General features: G+C 38.5%; 1 protein-coding gene across 1 annotated transcript in view; it reads left to right on the forward strand.

Annotated features, from left to right (window-relative positions):
• LOC124619879 (centrosomal protein of 120 kDa-like) overlaps positions 1 to 26,542 on the forward strand; it is a 191,579-nt gene that overhangs the window by 74,128 nt on the left and 90,909 nt on the right. The window contains exon 6 of the mRNA XM_047146505.1: positions 15,261 to 15,452. Within this exon, the coding sequence (XP_047002461.1) occupies positions 15,261 to 15,452 (192 nt within the window). The remainder of the gene's footprint in view (positions 1 to 15,260; positions 15,453 to 26,542) is intronic.

Genomic DNA, 26,542 nt, shown 5'->3' on the forward strand with positions numbered 1-26,542 from the left:
ATTTTCTTATTAACAAAGCCAAAATTACATTGTTTGCCCAAAATACAAAAATACATCCGATTACATCAGAGGCATGCTTACAACTACTTCACTCTGCAGTAATAATAATATTCCAAAGGATTTACAATTTTTCTTGACAAATGAATTTCTATTAGTGTCGATTATTTTTTCATAAATGAGTCCAGAAATAAACATATAAACAGTACTAGATTGCATAATTGATAATAGAAATTTTAAGTGTACCAAATAATTTGTAATTTCAAATGTTTCTAAAAAAAATAATAATTTTGACTGTACATTCAATGCTAGTACTTATCGATTGTCATATCGAAAATAAAGTAATGCCTTGTTCATAGATTTAAGCTTGAAATATAACATATCGTGTATAAAATTATATGAAATTTCTCAGAAAAACAGCTGAGATAATATTGACCTGTCTTAAATTCAAATAATAATACTGGTATCGACTACTACTGTTGAGGAAAAGTAATACTAGAGGAGGATGTCTCTTTACAAGAGGTAATTTGATTTGAGTCTCCCAGAAATCTTGTGATGATTTTTATGTGACTCCTTCCTGCTGACAACTCATTTCCATTCACTTAGCAAGTAATGGCAAAAGACATTTGATGGCTTGTTAACAGCTCTCTTCATGACTTATCCGTACTGAGAAATTACAAAACCAAACTAACTATTCCATATTTGGATATGGCCAGCGTCATAGACCCTGGAACTTAAATTGTTTTCAACTCTTTCAGTTGCTACTCTACGTCAGGGATGCCTCTTACTATGTCCTACATATGTGAGTACGTACAGTGGCCAAAGAATTATGTGTCTGTGTGCTCCTCCCATATGAATGATTTCTTAAATGTGAAATTTAAAACTTAATCTAAAACTTCATCTTTCTTTTTGCTGTCTTCTGTTGCCATACCAAATTGGTCAGTGAGTGGTTGGATAGAGGCCTTTGACCTGCTTAGCAATTTTATGTAGGACCAGAATTTTCTTGAGTTCTTAGCTAGATTCTTTGCTAAGGTATGACTGTGGTAGTTGTACACTTTGCATGTCAATCTTTTCACAGGCGCATGAATCTCTGCAAAGTTATCCCTGTTGTCTTTTGTACGTTCTCTTTTGTACCAAGAGTGCCTCTGTGTTTGCTTCCTCAGCACTATCCAAATTTTGTTATTAAACCACGGTGGGTCGTATCAGTCCTTTAATCCACTTACTCATACATATTTCTCCAGAGCATGATTTACAATCCATTTAAACTTTGCACATAATTCCTCTACTTCTATCATTTTGAAACTAAATGGTCTCCTTTCATTGTCTAAATCAGATGCTAGCAACTTGTTATCTGCTCTTTCTCACAAAAATATTTATGTAGCCATTTTGATTAACTAAAGTAACCATTGCTACAGTGATGACATTATGATCAATAATCCATGTCTTCATACTGATGCCAGCAATAAGGTTGGGTATGTCTGTAGCTGTGAGGTCTAAAATATTTCCACTGCATGTGGGCTTTCAAACTCGCTACTCAAGACAGTTTTCAGAAAACAGTACTTTGCAAAACTGCCTATCTGTATCCCCCTGCAATGAATTCATAGACATTCCAGTCTATACTCAGTAGGTTAAAGTTGCCTCCAACTAATATTGCAAGATCTGGTTGTTTTCGCACTACTGAGCGTAGACTATCTTTAAGTGGTTCTAAAACTGCCACTGTGGAATTGAGTGGCCAGTAAAAACATCCAACAATTACCTTGATTTCACCTAGACCTGTTATACCCATCCAGATAACTTCATAGTCACACTCAAAATTGACTTCATTAGAGGCAAAATTTTTGTTAATTGCAATGAACACTCCCCCTCCTATGGCATCTAATCTGTCTTTCAGAGTTAATGCTCCATGACTCGTTGAATGAATGTTAGAACTTTCTACTTCAGGTTTCAGCTTGTTCTTAGCCCTGAGAATAATTTGAGTGTGAAAAATTTCCTGGAGGCCAGTAAATTTGAGAACTCTGTTACGAATACTTTGAGAGTTTACTGATAAAATTTTGACAGTCAGTGTGTCTGAACATGGTCTGAGTTCGGTATCTGTGTGTCATCTTGTGAGTGTTCATTAGAGTACCTCCAACTACTGCCTAGCCTAAAAAAGTACTCCACAAGTACTCTGGTATCTGACTAACTGCTTCCTTTTTGTAATGCACTCCCAACCTACCAATTGGAGTCCTACAGTTCTTGACCTGATAACACAGGTCCAGAAACCTGCAAATTAAAACCGTGTGCCAAACTGGAACTTGAACCTGGAATCTTTGCCTTTTGGAGACAAGTGCTCTATCATCTGAGTTATCCAAGAATGACTCACCACTGTCCCACAGCTTTACTTACTTCCTCCCGTACCTCAAATCCTGGTTTCCAAACTTTGCAGAATTCTCCTGAATACTTCAAGGGACTAGCATTCCTGGAAGAAAGGATATTGCGTAACTACAACCAGGAGGAATGTTTCCAGAATGAATTTTCACTCTAAAGTGGAGTTTGTTCTGATTTGAAATTTCTTAGAAGATTGGACAAGTTATTGTTGAACCTATATATTTTTGTGAAAGCTGATATTCATGATGTAGTAATATACAATTTCCAATTACACACCTCTTTATAAAGTAATTGTAAGGAGTGCTCAAATGGGAAGGTACGAAATATAATAACAACCAAATCGATCAAAATTTGCATATAATGCTTTCAGATAAAGTAGTGGGACATCTATCGATGCAAATGTAGTGTCGTCACCTCTCCCAAAAAGTTTAAACTTTGCCCTCAGCAGGCAAAGCAATGCTCTCAGTCTTTTTCAATGCCTGAGGTCCAATACTCATCGAATTCCATGAGCCTAATGAAACCATTAACAGTGACATGTAATGTCAGACACTCCGTAGCCTATGGAAGTCCATAGAGAGCAAACAGCTTGGGCTGCTCACAGACAAGGGTTACTAATCCCTGATAATGTGTGTTCACATGTCTCCAAGGTCACACAAAGTGAAATGGCCAAGTTCAAGTGGGAGTAGCTTGAACATGTGGCCTACAGCAAGTACATGTTACTCTGTGTCTTCCGTATGTTTGGCCTGCTAAAAAAAATCTCAAAGGGAAGTGCTTCATATGAGACAATGAACTGAAGGTCATAGTGGAGCACTGGCTCACGTCACTGCCACAGGAATTCTGGGAATAGAGTCTCCTTCAACTCATGAAACAGTGGGATAGTTGTGTGCTCAGGCATCTGGTAATTACTTTTGAATAAAGACTTCAATTACACCGACAGTCTTGTTTCATATCTTTTCTTTTTAACACCCCGCACCCATACATCCTCAGTTGTACAGAATATTTAAGGATTTGTTACAGTTGCAAGTTACTATTCTCATAGATGATAGTCTTGGCGATAGTACTTTTCCTGGCAGTGAACAGGTTCTACAACACTCTCCATGTGGCGTATTGAGTGTAGCACCAAGCTTGTTTGCTTTTCCCTCACAGTCTTGCTAAACCAAATTACAAAAAAGGGGATGCACTGTGCTTGAGCAAGACCTGTACAACAACGTCTCCAAGGTTTGAATAAAGTTACTTTGTGAGAATTAGATGTTAGTGGTGGGGAGCGGTGCCCATTTGGCCAACTGGTGTCATTGTTGCTGGCTTCGTTGGTATTGGGGCGAGTGGTGGTGCATGCTACAGGAACTACTATGCATATTGATGATACTGTAAAGCTCATTTCGTGCATGCAGAGTAAATTATATTTTTCGGAAATGCTTTGCACTGTTTCTCCCTTCTGTAATAGAAAATTATTAATACCCGTAGAAGATTTTTCTCACATGCTATTGAAGCCTGGAATGGTAGAGAAATAACCTGAAAATGGTTTTCCAAACACTTAAGTATGAGTTGCAGAAAACTCATGTAGATGAAGATGCAAGTGAGATAAACTGTGAGAGCTGGGAAAACCATTTATTTATCCTTACTGTACTTGCTACAGATACATAAACTTGTGAGTTAGTCATGTGACATAACAACCAGCAGTCATGGCAACAAAATAATGGTTTGTAAATTAACAGAAGTTGATATTCTCTTGCTGACAGCTAAAAATTCTGCCATTTCTTTTATGAGCACACCATATCAAGTTTATGTGTTGAATGTATACTAGTTTCATATGACCTAGTCCATGGATAAGACCTCCATGTAATTAATCATGTTGTTGGACATGAAAGTCTAAACACCAACTGTAATTGATACTACGTGCTTAGTGACAGACTTAATAAGTGAAATTCAATTTTTACTAGTTTTCATAAAGCTTGGTAGCTTAAAATTTGCTACAGGATATACATGAATCTCTGTGCGGATCAGTGTATTTCATACCCATATGTTACCCACATTTGAACCCAACATTTATATTTTTTATGTCTCTTGTGCATTCCTTTGATAGAGCTTTACTGCCATAACCTGCACAGCGATATTCATTCTCACTCATATGATTTCCGTTGAAGCCATATTGAAAGCTATGCCACTGTAATTATTAATACAGCATTTTGAAATGGCAACTCAGGGTGCTGCCATAGTTTGAGCCATCATACCATTTGTTGTAGCATCACTTTAGTTGCATGGGGACATGCGACTTAATTGCACTTTGGAAGATGTATGGTAGCAATAAGATGAGTGTTCAGCCATACATAATAAATGTTGCAAAGTAAGTAATTATTCAATTTAATAGAAAAAAATTGTTAGATATGAACACAAGTGGTATTTGGTAAAACACACTCGTGGATACTTGCTGTATAAAAATCTCTGCTGTAAACAATGGTAAAGGATGTGTTGGTTGTTTTGAGAAATTACACAGTAAAATGTCAATGAAATCTCATAAGTAAGGTATTTCAAGTTCACCCATTGTAATTTTGTTATTCAGATAAGACATTGTTTTCAGATATATTTTGAAGTACTAATATATTTTTAAAATTTTAAAGAGCACCCAAAAATTAAATCTTAAAAATACATAGTGTCCACATAACATTGTTTACTGGTGAACTGGGTGCAGTTAACGTGGGTTAGCAGTGACTTACCACTGTTTACATGCTGAGTGAGTTAACAAAACACTACTGAGAAGCTTCACAAAATAAATACAAAAGTTCATAATTGTTTCAGTTTACAATACTAAGATTTTCAGTAACAATTCATGTGAGAATAAAGCAAAGTTACTGCAAAAATTTCTCTGCGATTCATCACACTATAACATTAATTTTATTGTTACCTTACAACACCATGTAAACAATGTTAAGGATGGCCCTTAGCATTTCTGCCATTACACTGTTATGTAGATTCACATGAATAAAGGCAAGGGATGAAACTTTACGTTGTTTGCTTGCTTAAATAATTATTTGCAATTACCTGATTAGCAACAACTTTTGAAGTGCATTTGCATTCATAAACATATTCAGGATGTTTATGTGAATTGGAGTTATCACATCTTCCTCACATTTGTGCAAATAATCTCTCAAAATGATTTTCCTGGACAAACACTATGCACATTACTACTACTGTCTCCCTTGGTAATGGCAGTTAAAATTGGGGTGCCTTTTATCAGTTTATTGTGGAATTATCAACTAATATTAATATCTAATCATCATATACCATATTTTACAAGCAATAACTCTGTTTCTTGTCATCATCTGTGCCTTACCTTAGTTTACAGCCAAGGTCTTCATATCAGACTCACTTCCGCAGTCAACTTGTGTGCCCGTGAGACCCACTATCTGAATTTAGTGAAATAACAAGCTGTTCAGCGTCATTTTACAGTACACATTCATTGCTCCATACTTTCATAATTAATTTCTACATATGTCTCTCAGATGTATGTCACTCTGATGACAGTGTGTGGTTCACAACGTCTCTTGCCAGTATTTCTGCTTTTGCCAGAAATAGTAAACTTCAACCACTGCTATTGCAAAAACCAAATTGCAAAAGGTGTAATGTGTCTACAATGCAAAGGATACACCTTTGCAGTTGTACCCACACCATCCCAAGCCAAAACATTTGGTTGTGTCATAATTGCCACGAAAAAGAATTACGTCTACAGTCCTATGCAAGTGAAATTTTTCTCAGTTGCTTGATGAGATACTTAAAAGACAAATTTGATACTATGGTCAAGGATAACTGATTCTTAAATGCAGAAGTCTAAAGACTGAAAGAATCTGTGTTCACCATACAGAAGAAAACACACGATAGTTCCGATTTAAATCATGTAAATTTGAAGACTACAGAGAAGACATATCAGTGCAAAACCTTCAATACTGGGGAGACTTCATAATCAAAATGTGCCACTCAGTTACAGAAAGAGCTAAAAGAAAATGCAAATGAAAAGAATAAAGTATTTGTAGTAATGGGTACTAGCATGAAACAAGTAATGTATAAAAAAAAGAGCAAGATGATAGTAGGTCGAAACCTTGAAAAATTAGAAAAAAGTGCAAATTAGTCATGACAATAATATATGCAGATAACTGTAACATTGCTGAAACACTATGGTACGAACAAAACATTAATGCGCAAGTTACTTAAAACCAGAGCCCCTACGAATAAAGTAGCAAAGAACTGCTCCATCTGTGATCTGTACGTCCAGTGCATTTTATGAATGCCAGGGTCAAATGATATCTGCCTAAATGAACTAATATTTACTTGAAACACTGTATGGTCTAAACACCAAGTAAAACTAGAAGTGCTTGTAGATGATGCCTCATTACAGGGAATAGAGGAAGTTTTGTCTCAATAGGTTGGCAATATGGAACACCTTGTAGCATTCGTGTCTTAAGACACTGAACAAGGCCCAAGTCAACTACAGTCAGCTGGAAAAGGAAGCTTTAGTCACAATTTATGCTGTCACAAAATTTCCTCAATATCTGCATGGTAGAAAATATTTTCTTGTGACTGATCATAAGCTGATGAGTGCTGATTTTTGTCCAGCAAATGATGTTCCTGATCATACAGCACAGAGGCTACCATGTTGGTCACTACATCTTTCCAATTATCAGTATGAAAGTGTTTTTATTGCCCTATGGCACAGCAGTGCAAACACAGACATTCTGTCTCATTTGCCTATGGGAAATGATTCTAATTTTGACACATCAGACATTTCTTGTCTTCAGATTCCTCATTCTGTTTCACAAGCACTGAAAGCTTTTCCTATTGATCCTTGGCAGATTGCACAGGCTACTGAACAGCCGGCCGAAGTGGCCGTGCGGTTAAAGACGCTGCAGTCTGGAACTGCAAGACCGCTACGGTCGCAGGTTCGAATCCTGCCTTGGGCATGGATGTTTGTGATGTCCTTAGGTTAGTTAGGTTTAACTAGTTCTAAGTTCTAGGGGACTAATGACCTCAGCAGTTGAGTCCCATAGTGCTCAGAGCCATTTGACCCATTTTTTTGCTTCTGAACATGGTCCATCACTTGCTCAAGCACTTCATTTGGATGAGGTAGACTCATAATCAGAAATCAATCTCAGATGCATTAGTTAACAAATACCAAGCTCTTTGCAACAGCCTTTCTCTTCAGAATGAGGTAATTTTATTGCATTCTCGTAATGAACAAACATGAGACCCAATTCTCGCATTTGTGCAACAACATATGCTGAAACTATTACATAGAGGGTATTGGGGAATCATTAGAATGAAGCAGCTAGTGTGCCAGCATTGTTCGTATCTCAGACTAGATAAACAGATAGAAGATATGACTGCCGTAATAACTAGCCAGTGCTGCACCAAGAATTATTTTTTCTTTTTAATATTCATGTTGATTTTGCTGATCCTTTCTGGAATGTAAGAGGGCTCATTATAGTCAGTGCATTAAACAAACATCCTTTTGTCATTCCAGTGCATTTGGCATCTAGTGCTAGCACTAGCACTATCGCTATCGGAGCACTCAGTTCTGTCTTGTGTCTAGAAGATTGTCACAGGCAATGGTTTCGGACAATAGTCTGCAGTTTTCTTCTCTGGAATTTCCACAATTTTGCTAACAAAATGGAATTCAACATATCCTAATGATATTATTCTCTCCTCAATTGAACAGTGAAGTTGAACATTTCTTTCACACTTTGAATGCCCTGATGTCCAAACGTCATGCTTTGAACTCGAGGGATGATGCTTTGTTGTTTTTTCTGAGGAAATGGTTCAAATGGATCTGAGCACTATGGGACTTAACTGCTGAGGTCATCAGTCCCCTAGAACTTAGAACTACTTAAACCTAACTAACCTGAGGATATCACACACATCCGTGCCTGAGGCAGGATTTGAACTTGCGACCGTAGTGGTCACGCGGTTCCAGACTATAGCGCCTAGAACCGCTCGGCCACTCCGGCCGGCTGGAAGGGAGCTAAAAGACCAAAGGGAAATGGTTACTGAGGTTACTGATGGGACAAACAATCAAAAGAGAAAAAGAGACAGGAAGTATGGAAGCATATGGCAAGTATTGACAGTCAGTGTTACTCCTATTGCATTATGCCTGCTCACAATGCTTCCCCATCATAACTTTTGTAGGATGTTTCAATGAACCCTCTGTCAGGGTGTGAATTGAAGATTAATCGTGTAGACATGGCTGCAGATGTTCATTCAAGATTAATCATGTAGACATGGCTGCAGATGTTCATTGCCACCACACTCTGCTGTTTCTCTTTCACCTTTGCCATTAACTTCCAATGAACTTCTGCGTGAAGGACAAAATTTTCTGTAATGTCCATAACAAGCTTCACAACTGAGAGTCTGGGGTCATCACCCGGAGATTTAGCTGTGCTCATACATTATTGACAGTGCATTGGGCACCCATCATTGGCACCAAAGCCTACATTGTTTCTGTGATTGTAGTGATCCTGACGTAGGTTTTAATTTTTCAGACACCCTGCCTCCAATCCAGCCTGCTGCTATGAAGCAACCTTTGCTGGTTCCTGATCAGGGTACATGGGTCTTCCGATGGCTCTGTCATGATTGATCCCTGCCTGTCTATGCAGCTAGTGCTACCTCCACAGACATTGCTGCAGCCACTGCTGCACCCTTTGCTGTTTGTAGTGATGGCAGTCACAGATAACGAGCCTTCCTGCAGTCTCAGTTCAGTATCAATGCTGTAACCACCTGTGCCATTGAATGGATGTCCTACCTTCTGTTTTTTGGGAAATGTTCATGGTGGTTAGCAATATGAAAGTTGGGATGCAGGTTGATTGACACCATTCGCCACAACGCCACAGCCAACCCCATCAGCAACACCACAGCACAGACACAAACCTCCCCCTCGTCATCGTTGACAATCCCACTATGCAATGAATGGACGCAATGTTGGTGCGGTGATTGGTGATAGGCAGGAGATGCAGTTTTCAGTATAGAATGGTATCATCATCTTCTTTGATGGCATGCAGCTATAAGGGAGACAGTGTATGTACACCTTCCACCAGCAAGCTCGCTCTTTCATTGCTCGCTGTCTCCTGTGGGGGGCGCCACATATATGTGCCACCAGAGGGTACTGAATTCACAAGACATCACTGCCTGCAACTCTGATTTTTTGAACAGCCACACTCAGAGTTTTGACCCAGATTCAGTGACTCTTCATACTATTATTAACCATAGTATGAAATACAACAGTCAGAAAATGTGTCGATGTATTTCAGCGCTATGAAGTGTTACTAGCACTTAGAGACTACTGGGTAGCATTAGTTTGTCTCTGTCAAGAACATTACTCTCCTTTATATAACTCAGCACCAAGAAGAACTCACACCTATTAAAGTTACATATATTTCAATATTTAAGTGTAAATATTGTAAATAAACTTATTAATATGTTACCCTTTTGTAGACGTCTGATTGTCTTTCTCAGCCATTTCGATCACTGACACACCACACTGCACAGTTCTTTGATGATTGTGAATGAGAATTGAATTCACTGGATAAATTTAATTGTAGACTGTGGGTTTGAACATGATGTAGACTGCCACCCTCCTCCCCCCCCCCCCCCCCCCCCCAGACAGAAAACTGCACACAGCTGTCAAACCATCTGTGATCTTTCATTGGCATCTGCATCGTGGTCGTCAGCAGCACACGTAATCAGCTGGCTGGTCTTGGAATAACAGTGTCCAGGTCCACTTGTCCTTGGAACAGCAGTATCAGCTCCACTCATCCTCATATCTTTCCAAAGTTATTGGCAGTGGCACGATACTCTTGTGCACCCACTCTCCATCAGCTCAGTTGAGCCCTCTTCAGTGGATTCACCTATCTCTTTTAGTCTCTCCGCTGTCCTGTGAGCATGTCACCAAGTGCTGTGTTATGCTTCTGGTCGGAAGAACTATGTTAGGGTAGTTGACTTTAGTTTAATCATGCTCTAATTTCATTGAACCAGAGTGTAGGCCACATGACAGCTTTGAACTACAGTAATGAAAGATTTTTTTAATAAACCTGGATATCTGTTGTATGAGAAAGAGACGTGACTGGAAAAATAATTCATTCACCTTGTAAGGAGTTCTTTGATGTCATAATGTATTGATATTGTACTCCTTAATAATTGCTGACTTTTGGAGGGAGAAGAGTCAGCAATGGGCTACTGTGAGGAGTGATCACATGTCACCACTAATCAGTAATGTGCAGAATTTGATAGACAGTGGAATTAATAGTTAAAAAGTGTTATGTCAGTTAGTAGAAGAAAAGTATTTCGGGGAAAGGCATTCTGTATTCGTTAAGATTTGTGGTTGGTACAGTGTCATGTAGAAATATCAGTAATTGTCATGGAGAAAAGTTGATACAGTTTTATGTTTGAGAATTTATAATTGTCGTAGAGACACATATTGACACCAGAACATAAATTAACCCTTTAACGGGCGCATTTTTTGTGGTGACTCAGCGAAGCTAATTTTTTTTGCATCGAATTAGAATTTTGATCAATTTATTATATTTTATTTTTTGATAATTTTATTTTTGTGATTTAGGTCTAAAAATTATGGTGGTAAGTATATCACACAGCACTTTTTTAAACCTTACATTTTCAGTGGTAAACCGATTTCCCTCTTGCGAGCTTTACACTTTGGTGGGAAGAAGATATCCCATTTCCATTTTATAAGCTGTAACATGTTGGCATTACGTGTAAAAAAATTTTAAGAAGGCGGTGATTTCTTTTTATTTTACTTTATTTCAAAAACATTTACATTACAAATTTACAAGTAATAATTCTTTTTCAACAAAATGTTCAAATGATTGTTACATTTTCTTTTTATTTTCTGTGAAACTGACGGAAGCATAGTTCAATACACAGAGGTACGTTGCAGGAGCAACATACATATTTTGTTCTCTTGTCGCAAGCTTTTGTTGAACACTTTCGGCACCGTCTGTTGGTTGTTTCTAAAACAGGCATATGATCGCCTACTTTTGCCAGTTGAACATGATCTGGTACGGTGTTCTTCTTGGTTAGAATGGTTACTGGACGTAGCAGTCTATCAATTGTTTTGCGAGTCATAATCGAAAGTTCAATTGATCATCATATCCCTCATGTCCTTTATTAGTTTTGTACAATATAAAGGCATTTACAACTGCCATGTCTAATAGGAAATAGAGAATCGGATGCCACCACTTAAGAGAACGTCGACCTATTGCATAACGTTCTCTAAGTTCATCAAAGTGATCTACACCTCCCATTATGGTATTGTATGTTGCCACAGCTGTGGGACACGTAACCATGTTGGTTGTGCCATCCTTATTCTTTCTTGAGACAAGTGTGGTATCTCTAGGATTGTCTGAAGTTTTCAAAATAGTGACAGGTTTGTTGTCCATCCATTTGATAGCTGCAATGCCACGTTTGAATTGAAACTGAAATTCTCCTCTTTTCAAGGTACATTTATCTTTCATCATTGAAGGAAGCCCTTTCCGGTTTGCTCTGACAGTCCCTATGGAGTAGATTCCATTGTTCAAAGCATTTGCATTAGATTCACTGTGGTGAAGTAGTTGTCAAATGCTACTAAACTGTTACTGTATTTCAGGTCTTGGGTGAGGCTAATGACCACATGCTCTCCCAGGGAATTTTCTGTACATCCGTCATTTGATTTTCCTGTGTAAATGTCATATTTTATGACATAGCCAGCCTTTGAATCTGCTAAACACCATACCTTGTATCCTCGTTTTACTGGCTTGAGAGGCATATACTGCTTGAGCGAAGACCATCCCTTGAAAGGTATCATGCTTTCATCCACAGCTAATACCTTACTAGCAGTGTATGGCTTACGAATTGTGTTGTTCAGGAAGGTTATAAGAGGTCTGACCTTGTGAAGTTTATCGTGGTTTGGATGCCCTCCTGGAGGATTCAGCCTGTTGTCATTTATGTGAATAGTTTCACACATCTTTTTGAAACGTTTGCATGTCATAGGTTTCGATATGTAAGGCTGAGCTAAGGCAGGTTCTGAACTCCAGTAGTGCACTACACTTGGCAACACAACCACACCCATGAAGATATTCATTCCAATCCAGGCCTGTAACTCCTCTACAGATAAATTTGTCCAGTTATTTGTTGACTCACTCACAGTCTGACCAGATTGCCATTTTTGTTTCTGTCATTCTGCATACAGATTTGTCTGCTGAATCACATACTCCAGCATCTCATTGGTAAATGAAGAAAGGGTGTAGTCTCTCTCTGTGCTGTGTTTTGTCAATGGGTGGTTGACAACTGGTTCTCCTTTTGTATCAACACAAAGAAAGTCGAAAACAGCAGTGTCATTGGACCATTCCTCTTCTGCCAATGGCTCTTCTGCACTTATGGTACTGTCACTAGAAATATCGACGTCCATGGAGCAAGAATTGTTTGCACTGTTATTGATATTAGGTTGTGGAAGCAAACACAGATCAACGTCTGAAGCAAATTCATCTTATGACGCTTCATCACATTCTATTTCAGAATCCTCAGGATCGCTAGGTAGTGAAAATAGCAACTCCAATGCTTCTTCTGGTGTGTATTTCTTAGTATAGGCGTGCTTCCTTGACATTTTTGCTACGAAAAGCAAAGAAAGATTGAGAGGCGAACAATAAGTGATAATATGATATTCCAGTTATATTTGCCACCAATATTAAAATTTACTTACCACAATGTGAAAACAGTAAAGCTATGAGCTGATAATAGTGACACTGACATATACTTCAGAAGCGAAGCAAACTCTTTCGACGACAGTAGTGATCCCGCGATACACACAAACTGATTGTTGTAGCAGTTTTCATACACCTGGTACAGTGTACTATCACACAATGTCAGGCAAATACAGCGGTGGTAAGACTTATTTCCAGAAGCATTGTAGTACCTCGACGTTTGTGGTAAGTATGCTTCCTAAGGACCACAAAAGACATTGTGGTATATATATTTCCAGAGCTCCTTTCAGAAACAACTTTTGGTGGTAAGCATACTTCCCAAGAACCCTGGGACCACCATTATCTGGTGGGATATATACTTCCCACAGTCCTAAAAGCTATGTTTAGCAACAAACAGAAACCAGAGCTAGTGCAGCGGACTTCCACTAGGGGCCAGGAGCATTCGGGAGTGGGAACACATATTTCCTTGAATGCAGTAAAGGAATAGTATTAGTGGGAAGTATATCTCCCACAGCCCACGAAAGGGTCAAAAGGCTTTCTGTGATCAGTGAATACCTGCTCAATTAATGTGGAAACACAACATAGTAATGCTCACTTCAGTGTGAAAGTGAAACAACAATAATTGCTAAATGGGACTGGATAAGTGTAAGTATTGTTAGGGAAGTATGTCACATGCAAAACAGACAATAAAAGGAAGTGATTTAAATTGTACTGTTATTATTTCAGACTGACGTTTTTCATTCTTTAATTAAATAACTTCAGTATGTGTGCAACCTAAAAGAGACACATTTTCATATCAGACACATAGTCAAGCTATTTTCATAATGAAGCATGATCTTTATGTGAAGCTCCCATACTTGAGCCTGATAGTCTGATATCAGCAAAATCGTGAAGAGACATTTAGTAAAGAAAAGAGTGACAGGGCCTTACAACTTGTTCTCTTGAAAATTTGTTATTCCGATATTGACCAGTCAAATATGCAGTATGTTGGTGAAAATTGCACCAAAATTCGGTTATCACAGATGAGATCATGATTTTTTGTCTGAACATAAATTAGCTTCTTTACTTCAGAAGTAAATATGACATAAAATTAACATTCAATTCTAAACATTTTCACTGTCTTCTTAAAGGGACACAGCAGCTGATAGACTGTCTCTTTACGTCATTAGAATTTTATTACAAGTACAGTTTGATTCTTTTTCTTTCAATTAAAATATCAATGCTTTAATTTAATTAACATTTTTTATGTGTATTCACTAAGCCAGTAAGAACATCAGTATGACAACTTCCGATATTCTGCTACACTGTAGTGCACAGTACTTCACCATTTCTTAAATCCATATTGATTGTTCAGGATAATTTTATGAATTCTGTTTCACTTTTCTGATCGATTACATGCTGTTTGCGCAGATATTTTATTTAAAAAATTTGTAGTATAGCCACTGGGCAGAAATATCCTATCTCACCTTGTCTCCCCCTTTTATGTATAGGTTGAACTTCGGCATATTTCATCGTGTCAAGGAAGCAAGAAATGATTGATTTATTATGTGGCAGAGATGGGGTGCAATTTTGTGATAATTCATTATTTTTTTGGAATTTCATCCCAGCCCATAGATTAACATTAGAAGTATGGTTGAGACAAGATACTCTCTTAAATCATTAAAGAGTGCCCCTTTGTGTTTTACAGCCACTGTCCATTTGCAGATGCTTATGATTGTAAAAGTTAAATGATGAATTTAAAAAGTGTGGCCATTTTGTTGGTGATTTGTTACTAGATAATATTTAGAAATTGGTAACTGGAAATTGGTAATTACAAATCCCTAAGTTATTTTAGTGTCTTTCAAGAAACATTAAAGATACTTATTTTTTTAAATTTGTATTTTATTTCCAAATCTTTCACTGATGTGATATTTTCATCAACACACCTACAATGGCGAACATTCCTCTTATGACGTCTTTTACTTTTGCTCCTCTTAAATAGATTTCTATTATTTTGAGCCCATATTTTTTCAGAATTGTGCTTTATTACTCCAAGGAAACCAGAAACCATAAAACAATTGAAAATTAAACAATATATTTGTATTAAGAAGTTTGCTTTTTTCATTTTTTTTATTAGATACTTCAAATTGGTTATTCATAAATGTCTTATTTTCCTTCCAGAGTTGTGAATCGTTGTTACAAGAGTCTGGTAGCCAGACATCGTTTAATTCAGAATATACATGTCAAAATTCCCAACTATATTTTCCGGAATTGTGTGAGGCTGAAGGTTTTATACAGATTGGTCCTCAAGAAGAAACAAGAGATATATTTTTGTTCACAGTATTTATTGGCGACTCTGGACATTTGAGCTCAGTAAGTGTGTATGGCAAACATATTTTACTATAAAGAGATTGGTTAAACAACTGTGAAATTTGATTTTTGTGCAGTTGATTTGTGTGTTTACATTTATTGTGTAATACCATTTGTAAATATTCATAGCATATGAGAACTGATAAATGGAAATGTTTTGTTAGTATGTAAGAATTTAAGAAAGGAATGTTCCATATATTTTTGTTTCCGTCATTATGCCAGAATGAGAAACATGATTGAATTTATGTAACTTTGCTATCCTCTTCTCCCACAACCTCTTCGTGTCCTTGATGAAGTTTGTCTTCCATTCCTCTGACCAGGTCCTTTTGGTTCCAGCTTTTGCTTTGTCTGCAAACGTATGATTAAAACTTTCTGGCAGATCAAAACTGCATGATGGACCAGAACTTGAACCTCTACCTTTGCATTTTGTGGACAAGTTCTCAAATGACTGATCTATCTGATCGTGACTCGTGTTTCCCTCAAAATTTTGCTCCCACCAGTAGCTCTGTCGTATCTGAATTTGAAAGAAGAGCATTGTTGCCGGGATGAATTTCCACTCAGCTGCAGAATGTCTGTTAATTTGAAACTTCCTGGCAGATCAAAACTGTACTGGACTGGGATTTGAAAAGGGAAACTTTTCCCTTTCAGGGGCAAGTGCTGTACTGAGTTAACTATCCATGCCATTTCTGTGCTACATTTTTTCTTACAGGAATGCTAGTCCAGCAAGGTACGCAGGTGGGTTTTCGAAGATTGGAGAAATGTACTGGCAGATGCAAAGCTGTGAGTCATGCTTGAATGGCTGCAGAGAGAAAATTCATTCAGAAAATTTATGATCCTCAACAAGTGTTTTGAATGCAGATTTATTCTGTGCTGTGTCACTTGTAATGCCAGTGTTCCAAGCAGCTCATTGATCTCGCCTTTCATTGTGATGGCAAGACTTAAGGATTCCTTTGATCAGCCTGATATTACTCATTGTTAGAATGTAACTTCAGTATTTAATCATCTTTTTCTGAAAGTGTGAGATATTTTCTCAAAATTCTGATATTATTCCTGAGATTCCCTTTACATCTGAATTCGCCTATTCAGACACAGCCAAATGTGAGGGTCATTGCAAAAGTCATGGCAACTATTTGTTGTCTCGAAAATGGTAACAAATAAAAAACTTCTGAAATATGCAGATGGAAAGTTAGTTCATATGTAAACATTACTTGTAGGGAGATAGATGAACATACATATTGCCATAAAGATGTAACATGAGAAGAAAGATGAAACAAATTTTGTCGTTTCAAACATATTTTACCATCAGTTGCAACAACACACCCTAGTACATTACAAACTATGTGCATTCCATGGCATCAGGAGTCTCCCCAAGAATCCACAGTAACATAATGTGATACTAGATGGTAGTTCTTTCCAGGAGAATGAAGCATGAAAAGAGACCACAGTGTGAGTTGAGCAGCTATTCAGTAGGGATGTTACCCAACTTGAACAGTGCTCTTACGTAAAGATTGCAGTTCACCATGGAATGAATGCATGATAAAGACACAAGTAGCTTCTGAAAGTGGCAGGAAATACTGCTGTACCATACTGAATGGTTGCTCAGTGGGTAGATGCTGTCAAGCTTGGCAGAGGTGCAATGGGCGACATGCACCAATCCAAGCGGCCTGTCAGTGTGCATATGGCTGTGCTCACCCAGATCATCCAGAGCTTGTGTACAGGTACTGAGAAGATAACAATCTACAGGATTTTACACAATGAGCTACACATACATAAAGTTGCTATAAAGTGGGTGTCTCATGCACTATGTGAAGTAGAAAAGTGAAAACATTACAAAACTTCTCATGTGGATCTAGCACATTGTGAGGAGGAGAGAGACAATATGCTTGCAAGAATCATCACCATGGATGAATTCTGGGCCAGAGCCTATCAGCCAGAACTGAAACACCAGTTCCTTAATGGTGTCATCCAGGTTCACCACACAGACAGAAATTTCATCACAGTGCTCTTCTGTGAAGTTAATGGTCATTATAGCTTGTGACATTAGAGGAGTGGTTTTTGTGCCATTTTGTTCCACGTGGACAAACTGTTAATGCACTGTACTACTGCTGCACTTCCCTGCAATGAAACCTATGACAGGCTATTCAGGAGAAATGTCCTGAATGGCTACACAATGCATTAATTCTTCAGGACAACATGAGAGCACATACAGCAATGTGTGTGTGGAATGTGCTCAAGCGATGAGGATGAGAAGTACTGGATCATCCACCATATTCACCAGATTTATCACCTTGTGATTATGACCTTATACCAAAACTGAAAGAGCCATTGTGTGGAAAACACTTTCAAACATGACAACATTGCCACAACAATGACATGTGAGATGCGATGATTCACTCGTGGTGAGGCCATGGGTATTCAGCATCTTCTACAGCATTGGCAGTGTGTGACGGATTTGTTGGGAGATTATTTTGAGGGACTCTGAGATGTCACAGGTTCATGTTCCTGCCCTGTACTATTGTATACCGTTGCAAATGACAATAAGACACATTTCAAAAGATCAAACTTGTTTCATCATTTTTCTCATGCTATATCTTTATGGAAGTGTGTGTGTGTGTTCATACATCTTCCTACACACAATATTTACATATGAACTAACTTTCCATTTGCATACCGAGCAAGGTGGTGCAGTGGTAGCACACTGGACTCGCATTCGGGAGGATGACGGTTCAATCCCGTGTCTGGCCATCCTGATTTAGGTTTTCCGTGATTTCCCTAAATTGCTCCAGGCAAGTGCTGGGATGGTTCCTTTGAAGGGGCATAGCTGACTTCCTTCCCCATCCTTCCCTAATCCGATGAGGCCGATGACCTCGCTGTTTGGTCTCTTCCCCCCAACAACCCAACCCTCCATTTGCATATTTGGAATTTTTTAATTTGTTTTGCCATTTTTGAGACATAAAATATTTGCCATGGTTTTTGAAATGACCCTCGTATTTTCATTGGAATTTTTCTTTCTTGCTTTTCTGTGCCTTGATCGGCCTCTATTCATTAAGATTACCCATTTTTGTAATCCTTGTGACATGATTAATGTGTTGTAATGTCTTAGTTTTGCATTCTTAGATAATGATTTTTGTTATCTGTTTCAAATGGTTTTGTAGGCATTTTGTAATGCAGAGGTTATCTCTCTGTTTGGTTCAAGATTTAATCCTGAAGATTAGATAATTACTCCTAGGTATTTGAGTGAGGTACTTCGGATATTTTGGCAAATTGAGTAGTCCATCAAGATACTGCAAAACTATTTCCCATGTGCTGAATCTTTATATAAGGTACTTGGATGCCAGTTTTGACTTCCATTTTAAGAATTTTTTTAGGGAATGAGTTGCTTTGTTTCTGTTGTCATAGAGGAATGTTAGGTCATGAATTACATTTTAATACAGCCTGCAATAGTTTCTGTTTCTCTTTTATTTGATAGTGAGGTTAGTACCCTGCTATGTCCACTATTAGCATCCAGTACGAGGTGCCAGGATGTCACAAGGACCTGGCTGCTGACATCCAGCCAGAGATAAAACCGTGCTCCCAGTTGAATGCAAGGCACATCAAATTCCACTGTGTTAAAGTCTCCAATTCGCTTGCACTATTCTTTCATGACTTGGTTGTATGGTGGATTTCAGCTGGACTATGTTTTTTATTGCTATACTACAGATTATTGACAGATTTGTTTGCTGTGGACAATCTAGTTTATTTTGTTGGTGTATTTGACAATTTACAATGACCTAGTGTGGACTAGAATTGTGTACTATCCAGTGATTACAGTGTATCTACTTTTTAGTGTACCAATATTTTATGTGCAATAAAGAGTGTGTTGCACCATAGCAGGTGTAATATTGGTGACAGGGATTCAAACTTAGCACATGTGTGAGGAAAACAGAGTATCAGTGATCATGAATCTTGAACTCATGAAACTACGGAGTAACAGCTGCAACTTCAAATGCAACAGCAGGCACAACAAGAACAATGAAAGTAACAGCTGCAATTTCAAAAGGCAATTCTGGAGCAACAGCAGCAGCTTGTATTGCTGCAACTCATGAAGCTAGAACAGCATCCCATGACCATCACCACCTTTTATGCCATTTCATCCAGAAGTCAAAGACTGGGACTTACACTGCAGCCATCTACAGCTCCACTTCCAAGCGAGTAGCATACCGACATTGCTAAACAGAGTGCTTTTCTGATAGCTACTAACCCTCAAAATATTGTGTCTTCTACAAAAATTATGTCGTCTTGATAAACTTGAGTGCTTGGGTTTGTCTAAAATCCATAGTTTGCTCCCTAAACATTAACGCAGCAAGCACATTTTGTAGCAGCTAGGCTTGCATTTTTTTCATTGTTGCAAGAAGTCGCATCGATCATATGCTGCATAGCATCTCAAAGAGCTGACTCACAAGTGTCAGTTGGTATATGATAATCAAAATTTTAAACAATCCTATGCTGCATAGTATATGATGATGTAATAATTATGTATGCACATGCACACTCCACATTGGAAGAAAATGATTCGAGGAGTAAGAAGAGATGCAGATGTCGTCTATGTGGACAAACTAATAACGAAGTTCAGTGAACTGTGCTATGTGTAAAAATTCACTTGCAAGAAACATCTTACACACACATGTAAAACATTTTAGTTAAGGTTAGGCATAGAATAATAAAATCAACACATGTATCATTTTCAAACAATGGAAACCCCAGATAGGAATATCAACAATGCAGGAAAAGACAGATTGCTACTTGCTCTAAAGAAGACGCGTCAAATTGCAGACAACACACACACAGACACACACACACACACACACACACACACACACACACACACACACACACACAAGCAAGCAAGCACACCTTGCACACACACGACCGCCAACTCCAACATCTCAGGCCGGGGATGCTGGAGTTGAGGTGTGTGTGTGTGTGTGTGTGTGTGTGTGTGTGTGTGTGTGTGTGTGTGTGTGTATGTGTGAGTATTTTACTGATGAAAGCTGTGACCAAAAGAGTTATGTGAGAGTCATTTAACTGTGGTTGTCTGCAACTTGACACATATCATTTTAACACTTTCATTGCTGTGGGCATGTATACATGTATACACATCTTGCTACGGCCATCCTCATGTGTTGTGGACATGTAAACACACACTGCTTGGGTTTCCGTAACTACTACGGACATCTTAAGTGCATCCTGAGCCGGCAACCTCTCACAACTGCAAATGAGTTACTTCCATATCTCTGTGAATAAAAAAAGTTCCAAGTTTTTATCATACAACATATGTTCCTCATAGCATGTTATTATTTGCAGAAAACCTTGTTTCATTATCTTGAATCATTTACAAGATATGAAGGTTGTTATGATCACAGGATTTGTGATGTGCAAGGATGTGAATAGGCATGTTGCGCATGACCATCCTTCAGACATTAAACCCAATAACTCAAGAAGAAATGAGATAGCCTTCTTTCCGCAGTTTTAAATAAAAGTTTGATATCTTATCTACATTTCATTCACAGCATTGTATGAACTAAAATCAACACAGGAAGCAGCTACATGGGTAGCACAGTACTTGTGGCATGCACATGGTTTTTTTTTAGATTAGGTCCCTCCCCACGGGAAGCAAACCGTTGGCCTGAAAAATTACCATTTCATGTCAGTGATGTGGGTGCGCCAACTGTAAAAATTGTTAGTTCGCCTAAGCAGTTCATTCCAAAGGATTTAAATATGCTTAATCTCATGTTAGTAAATTGTCGAAGTGTCTGTAGCAAGATCCTCGAGTTACTCTCTGAAATAAACAGTAGTGATGCCAATATTGTGTTAGGTACTGAAAGCTGGTTGAAACCAGACATAAAAAGCAGTGAAATTTTGAACTTGGATTGGACAATGTTTAGGAAGGATAGGACTGATGCTATGGGAGGTGGTGTGTTCATTGCAATTAAAAGCTGTTTAAACGCAGTGGAGGTCGATACTGGGTTGGACCGTGAAATAGTCTGGATAAAGCTGTCAATCAGACAGGGACTGACCATTGTATTAGGATGTTTTTATAGACCACCAGCATCCGCAACAGATGTCACAGAACGTTTCAGGGAAAGACTTGAGTACATAGGAAATAAATATCCAAATTATCCATTAGTTATAGGTGGAGACTTTAATCTGGCATCAATTGAAGGGGAAAATTACATGTTTATCACAGGGGGCAGAAGCAAAGATTCGTGTGAAGTTATTCTAGGAGCACTCTCAACATACAACCTTGAGCAATTGGTTAGAAAACCAATTCGAGATTGGAACATGTTAGATATCTTGGCGACAAACAGACCTGATATTTTTGAGAAAGTTTATCTAGGAGAAGGTATTAGCGACCATAATGTCATTGTGGCTTCTATGTCAGTGGTACTTGAAAAAAACACCAAAGCAACAGCATAGAGTTTTCTTGTTTGGGAAAGCAAATAAAAGTGTCATTAATGAATATCTTCATTGTCAGCTCCAAGCATTCACTGTGGGACACAAAGATATTAAGCATCTTTGGTTAGAATTTAAGGGTATTGTCCACCATGTGCTAGAGAAGTATGTGCCTAGCAAAAATATAGGGAAGGGAATGGATCCACCTTGGTACAACAAACATATTAGGAAGTTGCTGAGAAAGCAGAGAATTTTGCACAGTCGTTTTAAACATAGTCACTGCCCTGCTGACAAACAGAAATTCTGTGAAATGAAAGCAGCTGTCAGAAGGACAATGATAGATTCTTTTAATGAATTTGAAAGCAATATTTTATCTGCAGATTATAAAAATAACCCCAAAAAATTTGGGTCATATGTAAAATCTATGAACGCTACAAATAATTCAATACCTTCTCTTGCTGACAGTACGGGTGATGTAACTGATGATGATAAACAGAAGGCCAAAATTCTAAACCTAGCTTTCAAGAACTTGTTTACAGTAGAGGACTGCAGCACCATTCCCCCTTTCAATTATCGAACAAATGCAAAGATGGCTGACATAGTATCTGGGATTGTAAAACAGTTAAGATCCTTTGCCGCCAGGAAGGCATCTGGCCCAGATGGTATCCCCGTAAGATTATATGTTGACTATGCTACCACCATTCTTATCCATTTCTGTCAGAGATCATTGAACAGTGGAAAGTTCCATGGGACTAGAAGAAGGCCCAGGTCATAGCAATCTATGAAAAGGGTAGAAAATCGGATGCACATAATTACCGGCCAGTTTCACTGACATCAATTTGTTGTTGAATCATGGAACATATTTTGTGTTCAGACATAATGACCTTTCTAGACTCTGACAAAGGAACATCCCCATCACACCCCCCTCAGATTTAGTTATAAGTTGGCACAGTGGGTAGGCCTTGAAAAACTGAACACAGATCACTCAAGAAAACAGGAAGAAGTTGTATGGAACTATGAAAAAAATAAGCAAAATACACAAAGTGAGTAGTCCATGCCCAAGATATGCAACATCAAGGATAGAGAGAGTATTCCTGCTAATGAGGCTCCCTGGCTGGCAGTTGACTGTTCGCTACTTTGGACAAGAGTGCATTAAATACGTGAGATGTATTCCATGGGCAATATGAATCCAGCAAATATAGCTCGCGACTTCAATAACAAGGTCAATGAATATTTCCCAAACTGTAAGGAATCGGAAAGTTCCTTAAGGGATCGAACGATTGTCGAACATTTGTATGACTATTTCCTACATTTGTTGATAAACAGTACGTGTGGTGATGATGATACCTTGCTGATTGCTGCGGGGTTGTATGTACCAGATGATGAGATTGTTGACGATCTGTACGAAGAACACAAAGAGGAAATACTGCGACTTCAATCTGATGGTATTTCTTTGGGTTACATGTAGGAAATGCTCCAATACAGGGTACTGTCCAAACCAATTTAAAGACGCAAATATAGATTATGGAGTGAAGTAACAAATAAATTTAAGAAATTTAAAGGGATGGAGAAGAAAAGCACAATTAAATATTGCAAAGAAGTCGTGGAACGAGGTGGAATTCGAAGATAGAAGTTCAGTGAACTAGAAAACCATGTATACCAACAATTTATTAAAGCCAGAAATGAATTAAGTGCAGTGCATGATACAATCTTACAGATTTGGGGATTGCATTACGCTAAACAAATCGGCCTGGACTTCAAGGCTTCATCTCATTGGCTTGTCATGTTCAAAAGAAAATACAAAATTACGGGCAGGAAGATTACGAAATATGTAAGTAAGAACTACTCGAATAAACTGGAAGAACTTTTAGAGTGTTCCAAGATGTTTGTTACAGAAACTAATGTCAGATTCCAACAGTATGAAGACGCATATATTATCAACACAGATCAGTCCAGTTTTAACTATGAAATGAATTCGATTTGCACGTTATCGTTAGTTGGAGAAGGCGACACAGAATGTACTGTAGACCAGCTGCAAACAGCAAGGTATCATCATCACCACACATACTGTTTATCAACAAATGTAGGAAATAGTCATACAAATGTTCGACAATTGTTCGATCCCTTAAGGAAGTTTCCGATTCTTTGATAATTGACACACGATCACGTAAACAATACTGCTCTATGTACCTGTGCAGCTTTGCAAAATCATAGAATCTTTTCACAAAGTATTTCACTTGCCAAAAACCAAACACATCTAACGGTTGCACAAGAGGTGTACAACCTGGAGGAATGGTAAACACGTCTACTCCCACACTAAAATTGTACAATGCCTGCAAGTACCCTATTCACCTGTTGCTGAACTTGCGGTCCAAATACACCATTTTTTTCCTGCAAACATAAATAAAATGTAGGTAAAAGAAATCCTGCTTTGTTCAGAGCATATTGTATGGTATAACGTGTTTACCATTCCTCCAGGTTGTACACCTCTTGTGCAACCGTTAGATGTGTTTGGTTTTTGGCAAGTGAAATACTTTGTGAAAAGATTCTGTGATTTTATGAAGCTGCACAGGTACATAGAGCAGTATTGTTTACGTGATCGTGTGTCAATTATCAAAGTTCAAGCACTCACACATAATCAACTTCACTCTCCAAAATATTATATTCCTGTCATGTGACGCACATGCCGTCACCAGTGTCGTATAGAATATATTAGACGTGTTTTCCTGTGGAGGAATCAGTTGACCTATGACCTTGCGATCAAATGTTTTCGGTTCCCATTGGAGAGGCACGTCCTTTCGTCTCCTAATCGCACGGTTTTGCGGTGCAGTCGCAAAACACAGGCACTAAACTTATTACAGTGAACAGAAACATCAATGAGCAAACGGACAGATCATAACTTTGCGAGAAAATAAAGAAAGTAAACTTTTCACTCGAGGGAAGACTTGAACCAAGGACCTCTCGTTCCGCAGATGCTAACCACGAGACCATGGTGCTCCTGAGCTCACACTATCCTTGATGTTGCCTATCTTGTGCATGGACTACTCAGTTTGTATGTTTTGCTTATTTTTTTCATAGTTCCACACAACTTCTTCCTGTTTTCTCGAGTGATCTGTGTTCAGTTTTTCAAGGACTGTCCACTGTGCCAACTTATAACTAAATCTGAGGGGGGTGCGATGGGGAGGTTCCCTTGTGAGAAGCTCATCTGCAGAAACCAGCACGATTTTAGGAAACAGCGGTCATGCGAGACACAGCTGGCCCTCTTTGTGCATAATATACAACAGACTCTAGATACCATCTCCCAGGTTGATGCCATATTCCTTGACTTTTGAAAGGTGTTCGACTCAGTTCTGCAATGTCGCTTGCTCCAAAAAGTGCGTGCTTACGGTCTATCCGATGACATACGCAGTTGGATAGAAAGTTTTCTAACAGACAGGGAGCAGTATGTTGTCCTGAATGGGGTGACTTCAACAGAAACAAGCGTAACTTCAGGTGTGCCCCAGGGCAGCGTAATCAGTCCACTGCTTTTTATGATTTACATAAACGATCTGGTTGATAGCATTGCCAGCGGCATTAGACTGCCGATGATGCTGTAGTCTACAGTAAAGTAATATCACACGAAAGTTGTGATCAAATCAGTGAGGATTTGCAGAAAATAAATGCTTGGTGTAGTGACTGGCAGTTATCTCCCAATATTAGTAAGTGTAACCTACTGCATATAACAAGGCAAAAATCCCCATTAATGTACAAGTACAAAATAAATGCCCAGTCTTTGGAAGCGGTAACATCCGTCAAGTATATGGGTGTGACTTTTCGAATCGATCTAAAATGAAATGATCAGATTGCACAAGTAACAGGTAAGGCAAACTCTAGATTGCAGTTTATTGGTAGAATCCTGAAGCGATGCAGTCCTTCAAGAAAGGAAATAGCTTACATTACGTTAGTTCATCTAGTCTTGGAGCATTGTTCATCTCTATGGGGCCCTTACCAGTTGGGTCTGATTCAAGATAATGAGAAGGTCCAAAGAAGAGTGGCAAGATTTGTGACTGGTACATTTAGCCATCACAAGAGCATTACAAATCTCATAGAAAGTTTGAAGTGGGACACACTTGCAGATAGACAGCACACTAAACGGAAGGGGCTGCTCACTAAATTCCAAAATCCGATCTTCACCGAGGATGCAGAGCATATATTATTACCACCAACTTTCAAATCACGCAATGATCACCATTGAAAGATAAGGGAAATTAGAGCTCGTACTGAGGTGTTCAGACAGTCGTTTTTCCCTCCCGCGATCCGCGAGTGGAACAGAGGGGGGAAAATATGACTTTGGCACGAATTGTGCCCTCCGCCACACACCGCTTGGTGGCTAGCAGAGTATATATGTAGACATAGATATATAGATGTAGATCAACCATACACAATGCATTTTTACCTCTACAAGATTTTTAAAATCGGGTGTAACGTTTTACTTAATTTAATGCAGCACTGTAACTATAGCGTGTAATTAAAAGCAATTAAGTCCTGTATCAAGTGAAGATATCAGACTGTAAGATGGGAAAAATCAGTTTTTTTTCACCTAATAGTTTTCTTTGAAATGGATAAATGGATGATTAGTATTTCATAGCAGCCGGCATGTCCGCATGGATGGAACTGGGCGC

This window comes from Schistocerca americana, chromosome 6 (genome assembly GCF_021461395.2).
Source record: "Schistocerca americana isolate TAMUIC-IGC-003095 chromosome 6, iqSchAmer2.1, whole genome shotgun sequence".
NCBI lineage: Eukaryota > Metazoa > Arthropoda > Insecta > Orthoptera > Acrididae > Schistocerca > Schistocerca americana.